Below are 16,021 nucleotides of genomic sequence, written 5' to 3'. Positions count from 1 at the left end.
CAGTACCTTCCCGGAGCAACTACTCACATGACCAAGGCTATCTAATTCTCACTTAGGCTTTGTATTTCTCTCACAGAACTCAACAAGAGGTTAACATAAGCTTTTAAATGTTAACTGTTCTTGAATTCATTTCATAGGGAAAAAATGAAAACTATACTGATACTCAAGACATGCACCTCAAAATATTAAGAAACAAACGTTACTAATATCCATCTGTTCCTAACATAAAGAAGGTACAGCAACTACATATGAATAACAGTTATTATGATCCAGACTTGTAGAGTCTTCTCATTCTACCAGTTAATAAAATTAATCCAAACAAAAGGTTAGAGAAATCAATCAAGTGGCAATCTAATGAAATAAGGTGCCACGATCACTCAGTAGAAGAGCCAAAATAAACACCAACACCACCAAGCTGTCAGAAATATAAATTTGGTGCAATCATGTTGGAGATTTGAGAGCTATGCATCAAAATCAAGTATGTTATGCTCTCTATAACTCAGTAACTCCCTCCTTGGCATTTCCCAATACAAACACAGACATATAGACACCATAAGACAAAAATGTTCAAAACAGTATTCTTTTTTAAAATGTTTTTACTTATTCTTGAGAATATTATACAATATGTTTTTGATGTTACTCTTCCCCCTAATTCCTCCCAGATCCTCCCTCTCTCTCTCCCTCCCTCTCCAGCTTCATGTTCTCTAAAAGTTTTAGAACAAAATTTTTTTTTCTTTATTTTTTTGTAACAGGGCCTCACTTCATAGCCTTTGCCAGCCTAGGGTTTACTATGTAGACCAGGATGACCCAAAATTCATATAGATCTGCTTGCCTCTGTCTCTGCCTCCTGAGTGCTAGGATTAAAGATGTGGGCTGCCATGTTCCACCAGCAGCATTATTCCTAAAAACACCAAAGCAGAAATAACTCAAGAGTGCATAATAACACACCAGTAGATCATGATACATTTGATAAAGAAATACCATATTCCAAAACAAATGAGCTAGTAGTAAATACTAAAACACAGACAAACCCACTAAGGTTGGTTTTAAGAAACTGAGGCATGGTGCTGGGTGCTCAGTGAGGTACAGTGCTTACTCAGCATGTACAAGGCCCTGAGTTTAAGCCCCAGCAATGCAGATTTTAAAAAAAAAAAAAAAGGGAAACAAAATAAACCCAAGTATACATTATGTAATGTTTATTTATAAAAATTCAATAATTTTAAACAAAATAATTTTTATTTATAAAAAACTGGTAAGAAAATGGCAGTTATCATGGGGGAAAATGATTGAGAAGGCACAAGAAACCTTTCTTTATACTGGTCACATTTCAGTTCTATTAATAGCAATCTATTCACTTTATAATTACCAAGTTTCAGATTTATAAATCTTACACTTTATCACAAAGTTTACTTTAAAAACAATGGGTAAGAAATGACCAGATAATGGAGGAAAAGGCACAAAAAAACTAAGACTGTTGGCTCTGCATAGTGCTACTGTGGTGATACATTGTGGACCCCCTAATAACTTGCCTGAGGATCAGAGGACAGAGCCAGCCACTACATTAGACATAGAGGTCAGGCGTGGTGGCACACACCTTTAATCCCAGGAAGTAATATGGCAGGGCAGAGAAAGGCGTGAGGAAACAGGAACTCACTTTCTTTAGGCTGAGGATTTCATCGAGTTCCTCAGGCAAGTTTATTAAGGTACACAATATATCACCACATGCTACTTCTATGGTTTGTCTGTAGTAAAACTAATGTTAAAACTTACATACACTGGCAGTCAAAAATGGAACAAAGGTGGGGCCTTTCAGAGGTAACTAGACAATAAGGACTCCATCCTCACGAAAACAATGTGGTTCCTATGAGTGACTTGGGGGCTAGAGAGATGGCTCAGTAGTTAAGAGCACATATTGCTCTTGCAGGACTTGAGTTTGGTTCTTAGCTCACAAATGCCTGTAGCTTCAGGACCGGGACATCTGATACCTCTGAAGGCACCTGCACTCATGTGCACTATCTTTCACAAAAGGGTAACTTAACTCTCTGGACAGATGGTTATGAAGTATGCCTGCCACTTCCCCTCACTCTCAGTTGTTCTTTCATAGCGTGCTTGTGTCTGTACAAAGCTGATTCGTTTCTGGTCTTCAGGGGACAGTGTGTGCTCCCCATCAGAAATTGAACAGATATTGGTAATGTCTTGGACCTCCAGAATTGGAAACTACATAATCCTGTCTTCTTCCTAAATTACTACTCTTTGGGTATTTTCTTATAGCAAGAAAATGGACTCATACAGCATTACATCAAAGAAATTACCTAAATTGTGCTACCTAAATCTACATAGAACAAATTAGTAGTAGAGTAGGAACTGGAATTGAGATATACTAATCTCAGAGTGTTCTGAAATCCTTGAAAGAAAGTTTCTGGGTGAAATGACAAGAGGGTCCTTGTCATTCAAGCACTCATAATCCTCATCTGCAATGTAATGAGGTTTAAAAGGAAACAAAATATAACACAAACTTGAGATTTAACATATTTACCAAAGAACAGTAATACTTATAAAACTGGTCCTCAAGCAAATGTTCCTTTTCTGGCTTCTGCTTCAGCCTATCCCCATCAACTGTCCTTGTCAGTCATTCTTAGTTAAATCTTTCTGTGCTATGAGCAATACCATACACATAACCAACTATAAAATGAAAGTATGTATCTTAAAAAAAATTGTGGTGGTATGAATGAAAATGGCCCCATAGTCTCATAGGGAGTGGCACTATTAGGAGGTGTGGCCTTATTGGAGGAAGTGTCACTGGGATGGGCTTTCAGGTTTCAAGTGCTCAAGCCAGGCCCAGGGTCACTCTCTCTTCCTGCTGTCTGTAGATCCAGATGTATAACTCTCAGCTCCTTCTCCAGCACAATGTCTGCCTGTGTGGTGCCATGCTTCCTGAATGACTGTAATGGGCTAACCTCTGAAACTGTAAGTCAGCCCCAATTAAATGTTTTTTTTCTTTATAAGAGTTGCTGTGGTCATGGTGTCTCATCACAGCAATAAATCCCTAAGACAGAAGTTGGTACCAGGGACTAGGGTATTGCTGTATTAGAGCTGACCATGCTTTTGTTTGGAGGAATGTGGACTTTGGGACTTGGGACTAGGAAAGCAGCTGAATGGTTTCAGTGGGGCTTAATGAGCCACACCGGTAGGAGCATGGGAGACAGTGGTGCTGAGGGTGATTACAACTATGGAGGCCCAGTTCAAGAGGTTTCAGAGACCATTAGTATGTGGCCTAGAGACCACTGTGATATTTTGTAGAAGAATGTGGCTGCTTTCTGCCCTTGTCCAAAAAGTCTGCCTGAGGCTTAACTGAAAAGTTATTAACAGCTTTGGCAGAGATTTCAAACAGCCTAGCATTGAGTGTGTTGTGTGGTTATTAGTGGCCAGTTTTATGCAGATTTATAATGAAAAGGAGGAAGCTGAGCAAGTTAAACTACAAAATGCACAGTTTGAGGAGAAAAGGGACACCAAGAACTGTGATGGTCCTTGTGCTTCAAGGAGATAAAAAGTTAAAAGAAAAGCAAGGTCCTAAATGGAATAAAGAAGGTAGTGATGACCTCAGGGCAAAACTCCACCCAACTAAGCTTCCAACCTGTGGAAAGGAATCAGAGAAAAGTGAAAAGGAATTGGTGGTATATACCTTTAATCTCAGCACTCAGGAGGCAGATGCAGGCAGATCTCTCAGTTCAAGGCCAGCCTGGTCTACAGAGATAGTTCCAGGGCAGCCAAGCTTACACAGTGAAGGAAACCATGGAAAACAAAAACCTGATGAAAAATGTATTTGAACAAGGGGACCATGTTCCAGCCCCAGGAAGTATCAGAACTTGGCATGGAACCCTAAATAAGACAAAGATACAGAAATCCATTAAGGTGATTAAAATGCTACAGAGGAGTCTATAATAGCTCAACAAAACTAAACAACAATGTAAATCAATACAAAATGATACTAGGCATCTTTTAAAAGTGCAGGAATCCACCAAGGTGATAAAAATGCTAGAGGAGTCTGAAATACACCCAAGTCAACGATAAAGAAAAAGCAGGCACACAGGTTGGGTGCTCAATCAAGTATCCATATTACTCTTTGTATTCAGTAGCATAACCTTGATTTTTCAGTAATTCTAACTTGGTAACTGTATTTCTGTATTTTAACAACAAAATAAACAGACGTCAGCAGTCTAAAGCTTGAACCAATTTTAAAATCAAAGAGCTAAACATACAGGCTCAAGCAATCTTCTCAAGTTTAACGTCTGATGTTGCAGCCTATCTATTTAAGGAATGAGGTAATGCTTTACAAAGCTGCGGTCCATGGACGACAAGGCTTGGGGGAGTGGGAGTAAAGAGAATGAGTTCAAACAAGTGTAAGCACCACTGAGCTCGATTTAATCACCACTACAAGCACACATCAAAGACACCTGCAATCTCAGATCATCAATACTGTAAACCACAAGAAGGCTACAAGAAAATCAGACGAATGTGAAGAGATACACGCTAAACAGTGAATTCAGCCATTTGCAGCTACTTCAGCAAAGGCCAGGAATGAGCTACGCATTCGAGAACATAGTATCTGCCGCACCAGAGCACTGCCAGAGCACTGCGCCAGCTGGTGAACAAAGACAAGATTGCAGCGCCCAGCGTTGGCTTAAAGAAATCAGGAGTTGGTATCTTCCTAAATAGACCTTAAATTCTTCTGCTCTGCATACTCTCAGCAAAAGCGCCAGAAAGGCGAATGAGGTTTTTCAGTCACTCAAGCTTACGTTGTGCTTTGTCCTCCTGAAAAACAGAATCGGGAGTCAACAAACTGAAACGTTCCCTACAACCTCCATGTGTGTTCTCTACCAAGTAAAGCTCACGGAACCAAAAAGCAACCATAAGCGGCGTTCCCATGCTTACCGGTCTATCAGAGGTCATAATCTAATGAATAAATAAAAATCTGCCCACCGCCGCCGCCGTTAAAACGTGCTTTTCCTAAGCCACCTTTCGACGACGTGCCGCAGTTGCACGAATACGCCACATATCAAAGACAGAACAAAGAGATACTCTAGGTAACAGCGGCGCCTAGGGCCCTTAGAAAACGGTTATTTGCCGGGATCTGTTTTTTTTTTACCCTAAATTAGCAGGGATGGGAGGATTTTGTCGAGTAGTGCCACCTGGTTAACAACGGAGGCGGGGCGGGAAGCCTCCCTCTGCGGGCTTCGGGATCTTACCGCACCGTAACCGCCCGCACTCCGAATGCTCGGGGCTTCACAGAGAACTGGAGCAGACCGGTTACACAACGGCCCCGGGAGGCCCACCGCCCGCCCGCCCGCCCGCCAGGAGTCCACGCAGAGTGGGCCTCGGAAGCCCCGTGGCAGAGCAGGCCTGCAGCCAAGGCCACAGGCCCGACCGCCCCGCCCCGCCCGCGGCCCCGCGCAGCCCGCACCTGCTTTCTCATGTTGTTCATGACGCCCATGAAACCCGCGAGCAGCTTGGCTTCTTCCCGAGCTGCAAGCTTCTTCTCGGTCTTCTTCTTGCTCTTCTCCACGCCAGAGGTGGCCATCCTCCTCTTGCCCTGCGCGGCTTCGCGGCGAGGGTGTGCCCGCCAGACGCGTCGTCCGGGAGCACGGCGTTGGCGGCGGATCGCCGAGGACCGCCGGACCGCCGAGGGAGGACGGAGCTCCTCGGAGAATAGCCGACCAGGCGAAGGCAGGTCCGCCACGGTTGCAAGTGAAGGGAACCCTGCAATCGCAAGCATGCGCACTGGGCACGGAGGCAGGGAGGGGAAGGGCGGGGCGAGACTGGATGCGAAGACGCGGAGGGGTGCGAGGGGCGGTGGTGAGGCCTGTGCGTCACAGCTGGGCAAGGCTCCCAGCAATCGGCTGTGTCGTGCAGAGTGGTGGGTGTTGCCGCTTTTTCCTCTGGCCACTGAGTGGCGGTTGCCTCGGCCTGATCCAAGGTCACATGTACCTTTCTTCTGCCAAAGGCAGAGTCCCCAGGTTTTAGATGTCGTGATGATCTATTTTGGATGATTGTGTGATAGAACATGCTAAAAATGCCTGCTCGTGGTGTAAGCTCCTCGAAAACAGTTCTTCACTGCAGCGTCGAGTGTGGCGTATTGTAGGCGCTCAGTAACTGCTGATTAAAGAAATCATTTTGCAAGGCAAAAGCTCATTAATCCCGAGCACAAGAACTGCGTGTTTGGGATTCAGAAGCAAGAACACAGCTCTGTGCATGTTTCCTTAGCATGATACGCCTGCCTGTTCAGTAGGCTGTTTTACCCTCATTAAAACAGAAATCAGGCAGGACGGTGGTGGCACATGCCCTTAATCACAGCACTTGGGAGGCCAAGGCAGGTGGATCTCTGTGAGAAATCCTGTCTCTTAAACAAAAACAACAAACAAAAAAACCAGAGAGCAAGTGTCGGTTTCAGAAGGCTTCAATTAGGCTTCCTAGGGAGTTCTACTGGAACAGAGTTCAATCCTAGAACTCATGGAAACGTGTTTCATAACTAGAGTTTTTATTTTGCTGTTTAGGAATATACAGGATTGTCTGAAATTGCTATTTCTAATAATGGAAACGTTCTACATAACCTCTCTGTTTTCTACCTAGATGTATAAGGGACTAGATGTAAGTGTTGGAGCTCAGATGGAAAGGCATCCAGGCAGTAGGGAGCCAAGGAATACCGCAGTCACTGTAAGCGTGATAGTTTACAGCTCTGCTCCAGGAGAAGGTTTCCCCAGTATAAGTGTAACAGCTCTGCTCCGGCAGGGGAGGGTTTCCCCAGAGAAATTGTTACACTTCTGTTCTGGAGAAGTGTCACAGCTCTAGTCAGTCCCGGGGAGTGTAACGGGGAGTGTAACGGCTCTATCCAGCTGGGGGAAAGTTTCTGCTGCAGTCCGGCTTCTGTGAAAAATTTTAACATCTGGGCTCAGGTCCCATGAAAACGGCACACCTCACAAAAAACCTCACTCAAGAGATTTATTGGGAAGGAAAAATCAGGAGAGTGACTGACTCTAGGGTGAGAAGCAGCAGCACACTGGCCAGGGTACAGAGCTTATATATAAGGTTTGGGGGGAGTTTTCCAGGGTGACTTGGGACTGGTAGATTTTTGTAGTCTGAATCTGGGGCAAGCTCAGGTATTTGTGGGATTTCAAGCCCTGGTCCTAGGGTCAGGGTGTTTTTCCTCTGCCCAGGTCTCAGGTCTAGCCAGGGGCAGGGTGTTTTTTCCTTGGCCCTTTTTACCCTACACTAGACAGAGAAGTTTTATGTAAAATGAACTAGACTGTTGTTCAGTCATGAACAATAACTGCTTAAAAGAAAATTAAATAAATTATTCTAAGCTGTATGGGAGCAGCTATGACCTAAAAACAGGGAGTCAACTTATCCTGGATAACATGTTCCACTATAAAAGAGATTATATAAATGAACAAAGGAAAGTAAAAAAATCAAGGCATTTACCAAACGCACTGGTGGGAGCATTGGGTAGGTGGACTACAGCACAATGGGAAAATCCCTTGTGTAGGTTTTAGACTTCCTTTTTTAAACGAGCTCGCTGCCACACACTTTATGTGTAGGAGTGTTTGTTGGATTCTGTGTGTCATTTGAGTGCATTGCCCATTACCATGGCTAGAAGAGAGCATCTGGTGCTCTAGGACTGAAGTTACAGAGGGTGGGAGCCTCTGCTTAGGTTCTGGGAATTGAATCCAAGTCCTCTAGAGGAGCAGCCAGTTCTCCTAAGCATTAAGCCATCTCTCCAGCCCCCTTTCACCATTCATTTTAAAGAATTTGTTATTATTTAAAATAATTTTTAAATTTAAATATACTCATCCAACTTTAAGTTCTTTCTCAAAAAAAAAAAAAAACCAAAACAGAAAATCCAATACTATAACAACAAAACCCCCAAAACCAAGAAAGCAAAATAAAACAATACCCAAAAAGCAATGCAAACCCCACCTGTAACCAAATAAAAGCACCGCACACACAACTGTGGAGTCCATTGTATGTTGGTTAACTACTCCTGAACACGAGACCTGCACTGGAGTGACTGATATATCTAGTGTCACTCCATTGGAAAAAAACAAACTTTTCCTCTCCCAGCAAGTATAAATGACATTCAGTTCTTAACCTTTACCCTACTGGCTCAATTTCCATTCTTTCATTCATTCATTTAAAAAAAAAAACAAAATAAAATAAGATAAAAAAGACCATCACATCCAAGTTGGACAGGACAAACCAACAGAAGGAAAGAACCCATGATAAGGCACAAGAGTTGGAGACCCACTTGTTGGGCACACTCAGGAATCCCATAAAAACACTAAACTGGAAGCCGTAATATGTACACCGAGAACCTGGTGCAGACTCAGGCAGGTCCGGTGCATGCTGCTTCAGTCAGTCTCTGAATTCGTATGAGCTTTGCTCAGATTGATTTAGAGGGCTTTGCTTTCTTGGTGTCCTCCATCCCCTCTGGCGCTCTCTCTCTCTCTCTCTCTCTCTCTCTCTCTCTCTCTCTCTCTCTCTCTTTTTTCCTACTTCCTCCTTTACAGAGTTCTCTGAGCTCTGAGGACAGGGATTTCATTTAGGGCTGAGTGTTCCAAGCCTCACTCTCTACATGGTATCTAGCTGTGGGTCTCTATATTAGTTCCCATCTGATGCAGAAGGAAGCTTCTCTGATGATGGCTGAGCAAGGCACTGATCTATGGGTATAGCAGGATGTCGTTAGGAGTCATTTCGTCCCTACACTTTTTTCTTTCTTTTTTAAGACTAGTATTATTTGGTTGGTAACTCCCACAAGTTTTGTGCCACCCTTGCCCTAGCATGTCTTGCAGGCAGGACACCATTGTAGATCAAAGGGTTTGTGGCTGGTTTGGTTTTTATGTTTCTCTTTTGGTAGCATGCAGAGTGCCTTCCTGTACCAAAGACACTAGAACATAGGGATGAAGGCTTTCCGTTGGCACCAGCTAGACATCTCCATGTTCAATGAGGTGTGTAGGTGTCGTCTTCAGCAATGGGACCTTGCCGTCAGTTTGTGGAGAGCAGCCTACAGTCTTAGCAACAGCCTGGGTTGATTGGGGATTCCAATGGGGCCCCTTTCACCAACAAATCAATTAGATAGAACCCAATCCTGTTCCTGGAAACTTAATTTGGTGACAAGAGATGACCAACTGGAACCCTGTCTCCCCCACTATTTGGTGGTTTCTTTGAGATCACCTTTACAGATGTATATATTTTAGGAAGTTTCGGCTTTCTTAACCTTTGGAAGGTGGAAGTCAGAGGTTTGCTAAGCTTCCGTTCTGAGAAGTGTATCTATCTACTAGTTATGAGAACGTTAGATCAGAAACAAACATTGAGGTAAATGGCGACTAAAGGACCTAAACAAGCCCAAGATGATTTTGCCCCCCTGTACATCATTCCATCTCTCCACATTCAAATTATTCAAGTGAGCCAAGCAGTCTGCAGCATCTTTAATGTCGATGCTGCTTCTTCAAAGAAGTTTGGCGAGCACTATGAAGCATTATGCTTTCTCTGGATTAGTACAAGCCATAGAGTAATAGAGAACACAGCATGTGAGGATGTCTTTACATACCACAAAGATGTGCGTTCCTGTCTACATGATTGTTAAATTCAGAGGTTCTGTGATAGCTGTATATTTTAACTACTTGATAATTTGAGGATGTAAGAGTGGGGTTTTACTAAGCTGTCTGCATGTGGGTGATAGTTGGTCTGTTTGTGGCCCCTAGCAGTGGGACCAAAATCTGTCCCTGGCACATGAGCTGGCTTTTTGAAACCCATTCCCTATGATGATCTAGATGCCTCGCACATCCTTGATACAGCAGGGAGGAGCTTGGTCCTGAATCAACTTGGTATGTCATGCTTTGCTGAGGAGTGGATGGGGGTGAAGAGGTAAGAAAGGAGGAAGGGGGAAGAAATGGGATGAGAGGAGAGGGGTGAAACTGTGGTTAGTATGTAAAATAAAAAAATTAATAAATAAAAGGGTGGGGTTTTAGCAGTAGGAATTAATAAATTGAGATGAGGAAAAAAAATTATGTATTCTATTAGATGAAACAGAATGCTGGAGAATGAAAACCTAATTAATTCTAAGGCTTTGGAAACATCAAGGATGCATGATTCAAGGCAGAAGTAAAGGTGATATGATAGAGTGCTATTTCTAACAAGGCAGAAAGGAACAAGAAATAAAGCACACATGAATCCCTTCTCCCATCAAGGCCTGATTCTCAGAAGCTGTTCTTTACTTCTGTCTGTTCTGTAAAAATCTACTTTTGGGGCCAGCAAGATGTGTCAGTGGTTAGGGATGCTTACCACCAAGACAGATGATCTGAGTTTGATCCCTGAAACCTACTTGGTGGAAAAGAAACACACAGGCATGTACACTAATTGTAGCATCTATCTATCTATCTATCTATCTATCTATCTATCTATCTATCTATCTATCTATTAAAAATCAACTCACATCAACATTGGAAACACCTAAAACCTTCTTTCCTAAAAGTGACACCTAAAAGGATGTTTGCCAAAAATACTGATCATAAAAAATTTGGGTACAAGTTACTTTACTCAACACAGAAACTTTGGTCTATGTTTCTCTTAGGTCCTCTGAATTTCAGCTCTGGCCGACCCAAGGTCAATAAGATGTTCACAGCCTGCAATCCAGTAGACTCTACTGAGTAGAGGCTTAGAAAACAGCAAAAACAAAAACAAAACACTGGGCAATCAAGACGCTCACTTGTCAGGTACCCACATACCTTTAATAAATTCGTACAGAAGACCCTCTGTAAAGGGATTAAAGGTGATCATTATAGGTGACAACCTGCCATCTTCTGACTCACCAGCTTGAAATAAGGCTCTTTTTACATTACTCTTCCTTTCAACTCATTGCATTTTAGCAGTTGATATTGGAACAACTCTTTCACCTATTACAGACTTAAAACATGGAGGTTCATGGAGGGACCATAGATTTCAGAGTTCATATAGAACAAATATATAGCACAGACAGTAAGTGTTGTCTGCATACAAAATCAAGCATCCACAAATTTCTAGTTGTATAACATTGGAAAATTTAACTTTCCTCATGTCTTGGTCACCTTATCTGTTAACAGGTGGAACTTTGATATCAAACTGGCAAGAGGTTTTAAAAAATACTTAGATTGGTATCAGCACAAAGTGCTTAGTATTACTTTGTGGAGTGACTATTAATTAGAATTATTTAAGCAATAATTTCTCCAAATGTGTCCCCCAGAATTCTAATCTCATAAACCCTCCCCCCCCCCAGCATCCTTCTGGAGTTAACTCCCTGGGAACACACCAGCAGAACAAGTCCAGAAGGCTTCGCCCCTTCCTGCTTGTAGTTCTCACAGTAATAGTATAATGCAACATCTTGACACAGGGAAGTAATGTTTACAACAATCCTACTTATGTCTTCATGGCTCCCAGAACAGGGTGTCCTACAGGGCTTGATCCCCATGAGCCCAGCAGTACTAGGGCATAAACCCTAGAGCAGAGTGTTTTCATGGTCTCTCCACCATAGTGGCATGAGGCAGGAACAGATGAGATGCCATCTGCTTTCCCGAGCTTTGGAAGAGCCATGGCTCCTAGGCTTCTGTTTTGGCTGCCTGTCTGTGAGTAATAAATCTGCTTTGTCTGACCTTTTGCATGAATATTCTGTCTCACGGGATTTATGCAAATGACAGCCTTTGTAACAACTTCGGGAAGTACCCAAAAATAACTCTCTTGGACAAAATCCCACATAGGTTTATATTTCAGGTTTGGAGATTGGTGGTACCTATTGCTTGAACCTGTTTGACTTTGCTGCTTCTTGAAATGTCAGCTCAGTTGGTATCCATTTTTCCATTAATTATCCACTCCTGTATCCACTTGTGGTATGGATTGACAAAGCTGTGCTTGATTCTTGTGAGCCTTGACCTCTACCAGCCTCAGCTGTTGGATCAAGGTTGATCATCAAAGCAAGCCAACTGGCAACCTTAGGTATATGGCATTAAATTTTCTGTGGACTCTGGACAGAGGGATCTTGGTAATTTGCTGTTTTGCAGTTCGCCTAGGAATGGGACGAGGGGCTGGGCCACTCCTGTCTGGAGTTTGAATATAAAGAAGCACAGACAGCGATCTGCAGAGACTGCAGGTAGGAGAACAAAACAAAGCTGCAACCCCAGAAGAAGTCAGAGGAGACGTTAGGCAGTGGGTGGGATTCACTGTGAAGTAACTAAGCTTAGAATCTACTTTAAAGGTGGTAGGCCCAGCAATGTGTTCACATGATCATTTGGTTTTGTAAAATTATTAAAAGATTTTAATTATCATAGTTTGAACATTGTCTCATTCCACTGATTTCCTCTTTAACACACTTTTTACTTTCAGGGTATGTTGAAGTGGCCATGGGTATTTTGGGCAACTAAGGACCAATAAAGTGGAGAATTTTATTGCTGCCTGGTGGTCTATTTACAGAGTCCACATAATAAGCTCTTTTCAGCCCTCCTAATGTAGGAATCTCATTGGGACTATCCTTATGCCAACTGCCAACCTTGTCATGTATTCCAAAGATGTGGGTCTGGAGATCTTACCACAATGCCTTGCAGTACTCACTGGAGGAAACTTGAAACAAGTTTGGTTGGCTAAGCCAGAAGCTGTTGTGTGGCAAATTCTTCAAATCATAAATATGTAGAAACTACAAGTCAGAGATTTGGCACTCTAGTCTAGAGTGGAGGAAATAAAGTTGTCCTGCTTATATTTTAAAACACAGCACATGAGTCATAAGGATGACCTCAACTTCCAGAATGGCAGATCAGGGCCTCTGCGAAATCCTCCCTCCACAATACCAACAGGAACACTGGGAAATTGCCAAAATTACTCTTTAGAATGCTAGACATTAACTAAGGGTTATAGCCCCCTGTAAGAACAATGAAATGTGATAGTTCAACTTTGCCTGTTCCCAGATTGGAGGGAGCCTTAAAAACTAATGGCCCAACAGATATGGTAGCAGTGCCACCACCTGTTGAGAAGCCAGGGCAGGTTAAGAGCCCTGCTCCCCAGGCCCTACCAAAGCTAGATTTTGAAGAACATTCAGGATTAGACCTGCCTATTAGCTTGCCTAAAAATCTCCATTTCAGGGTTTGTCTTTAGTTGACCTAATTTCGAGCTTGCTTTACACAAATAACCCTGTCGGCAAGACATTTCATAAAAATAAGTGGCATTCTCTTTTGAACTGTTGGTCAGGTCTGTCTAGGAGACTCCCAAAACATACAGCCTATTGCTGTTCTCCTTGGCTACCCTCCTGTCCCAGAGGTGAAAGCTAAGTCACTATTGCTGAAGACACCAGGCACTACAGAAACACTACAGAAACAGGGCCCGGAGGCCCTTGAGCTGGGACTAGCCTGAATGCCCCATCCCTGAGGACTGGCATTCATTGAACCAGAAGGCACTAGGCAAACTCCCAAAAGAGGCAGGAGAGCAACACTCCCACCCAGCTATGACACCTCTGAACCACATCGATGACCAGCATGGCACAACAGTCCTATGGGTGCAGTAATGGCACACATACCTGGGTAGTAACCAACTGCTTTCTAATCGAACTTAGGACCTGCTCAACAAGAAGGATGCCATGCCTGGTAATGGAAACCTAGCTAACTACTCCTCAGCATGGTTATTGGAAGAGAGTCTGTAACCACTACTTACTAACTCAGCATGATACCTAACAATCTATAAACATTTGTCCTTTTCCATAGATAAGTGTAGTCTTAACCCTCATCAATGAAACTTCTCTTTACAACAAATGGAGACCACTACAGACCATAACCATTCAATATGCAGAGTTGTGGAGCCCAGTCCCAACGGATGCATCTACAAAACACTCCTGTACCTAAGGCTTCCACATTGTGGAAGATGGGGTTGAAAAATTGTAAGAGCTAGAGAATCAGGGACTTTTCTGTGAGATGGTGTCTCCTAGTAACATTAGAAGCTCTACCCATAAAATCTTCAAAACATGATTGCCCACATGTGAACTAAACAAGGATGATACCAGTGACCACACCAAAGTGGGCCTCAGCCTACACAAAGAACTACAGGCCACCTAGAAAGCTGGACATGGGAGAGAGGGTCCTCCCCAAGGAAGGGCACACCAATTGTTTGTCCAGTGTCCAACGGTCAGCCCTGAAAATGTATATACAAGTAATATTATATGGACTCAACAGGTTATATTTAGGAATATATATGTATATACAAATACGTATTTGTTTGCCATCAGAGAAAGAAAAAAATAAAGCCATAGTAAGTGTCTTAGTTAGGGTTTCTGTTGCTAAGATGAAACACCAAAAAGCAAGTTGGGGAGGAAAGGGTGTATTTAGTTTATACGTCAGCATTGCTGTTCATCATTGAAGGAAGTCAGAACAGGAACTCAAACAGGGCAGGATCCCAGAGGCAGGAGGTGATGCAGAGGCCATGAAGGGGTGCCACTTACTGGCATGACTTGCTCAGTCTGCTTTCTTATAGAACCCAGGACCAACAACCCATGGATGGCACCATCCACCATGGCCTGGGCCCTCGCCCATTGATCACTAAATGAGAAAATGCCTTACAGCTAGATCTCAAGGAGGCATTTCCTCAGCTGAGGCTCCTTCCTCTGATAACTCTAGCTTGTGTCAAATTGACACACAACCACCCAGTACGGTAAGCCTCCACTTCATACCCCTCAAATATTCCTGTGTTTGAAAGACTGATCACATCAGGTGTTGGTGAAGTTGTGGAAGAGCTCAGCTTGTATACTACAGTGGGAATGTGAAACAAATGCCTACCTTGGAAACAGTTGGCCATTGCTTAAAGTTGACTGTCGGCTTGCTATATGAACTGGCCATTCTTCTTCTAGATTTACCCTAGGGAAATGTAGACATAGTCCTAATGAAGACTGGTATGAAGATCATCAAACTTTAATTTAAAATAGCCTAAAGGGGCTGGAGAGATGGCTCACTGGTTAAGAGCGCTGACTGCTCTTCCAGAGGACTTGGGTTCAACTCCCAGCCCCCATATGGAATCTCACAACTGTCTGTAACTCTAGTTTCAGGGGACCTGAAGCTTCCCATGGCAAAACACTAATGCACGTTTAAAAAAAAAAAAAGAAAAGAAAAAGAAAAAAGAAAAAATAGCCTAAAATTGAAAGCAATTCAATGTCCCCCAGGTGAACGGGTTAAGAAAAATCATACATCCATACAATGGAAGGCGGGTTGAGCATCTTAACCTGGAAATCTAAAACTCAAGCTGCTGTAATATCCAGAACTCTTTGAGCACTAACATGACACCAGAAGGTCTATATTTGGAGTGTCCAACTTTTCGGCTTCTTTGGATCACATTGGATGAAAAAGAATTGTCTTGAGCTACACATAAAATACCTTGAAACCTTGTTTTTTTGTTTTGTTTTGTTTTGTTTTTGGTGTGTGTGTAAAGTTTTAAAATACTAAAATATTAAAATGTTTAAAAGATGGCATAAAATTGTCTTCAAGCTATGTGTACAAGGTATACAAAATGTAAATTAACTTTGTTTTTTACACTTGGGTCCTACACCTAACACACACCCATGAATATACACAGATATTCAGACTCTGAACTACTTCAAGTCCCAAGCATTTCAGACAAGGGATACTCAACTTATACCATGAAGAAATAGGAAAGAATTAATTACTGACACTTATGGCAAGTGAGTGAAGATGGAAATCATGACAGGAATACAGACAAACATAGCACCCATTCCATTTAAGTAAGGTTCTAGACAATGCAAACTCTTCTTTAACATTTGACAGAAAACAAATCAGTACAGTCTTGGGACACAGATTGTAGACAAGGACCGACAGGGAGGAAGGCTTACAACAGGAACACAAGGAAGGGTTTTGAGTGATGAATTCTGATAGTTTTGCCAATTTATAGCAAAAATAATCAAATCATACATTTCAAGTATATGTAGTTTATTGTCTGCCCATTATACTTCAAC

The 16,021-nt window shown here is 42.6% G+C and overlaps 1 protein-coding gene and 1 long non-coding RNA gene across 8 annotated transcripts in view; one reads left to right on the top strand and one right to left on the bottom strand.

Annotated features, from left to right (window-relative positions):
- Klhl7 (kelch like family member 7) overlaps positions 1–5,812 on the bottom strand; it is a 54,319-nt gene extending 48,507 nt beyond the window's left edge. For 2 of the 6 annotated variants that reach the window (XM_059257808.1, XM_059257809.1), the window contains exon 1: positions 5,147–5,302. Coding sequence is in view for 2 of the 6 variants with exons in the window: in XM_059257805.1 (XP_059113788.1) it covers positions 5,462–5,773 (312 nt within the window). In the remaining 4 variants the exon portion in view is untranslated. Of the gene's footprint in view, positions 1–832; positions 902–5,146; positions 5,314–5,461 lie in introns of those variants that run through there. The other 4 variants (XM_059257806.1, XM_059257805.1, XM_059257811.1 and 1 more) reach the window with 4 other exon arrangements.
- The window catches only part of LOC131906935 (uncharacterized), a 32,673-nt gene extending 20,501 nt beyond the window's left edge, over positions 1–12,172 (top strand). Inside the window, exons 1-4 of one of the 2 annotated variants that reach the window (XR_009378241.1) lie at positions 5,356–5,728; positions 9,825–9,918; positions 10,625–10,766; positions 12,084–12,172. This is a non-coding gene — a long non-coding RNA (uncharacterized LOC131906935). Of the gene's footprint in view, positions 1–5,355; positions 5,729–9,824; positions 9,919–10,624; positions 10,767–12,083 lie in introns of those variants that run through there. The other variant, XR_009378242.1, reaches the window with a different exon arrangement.
- The last annotated feature ends 3,849 nt before the right edge of the window (positions 12,173–16,021 follow it).

This window comes from Peromyscus eremicus, chromosome 3, assembly GCF_949786415.1.
Source record: "Peromyscus eremicus chromosome 3, PerEre_H2_v1, whole genome shotgun sequence".
In the NCBI taxonomy this organism is placed as follows: domain Eukaryota; kingdom Metazoa; phylum Chordata; class Mammalia; order Rodentia; family Cricetidae; genus Peromyscus; species Peromyscus eremicus.
The sequence above is the reverse complement of the archived record's forward strand: the minus strand, read 5'-3'. Positions and strand labels throughout refer to the sequence as shown.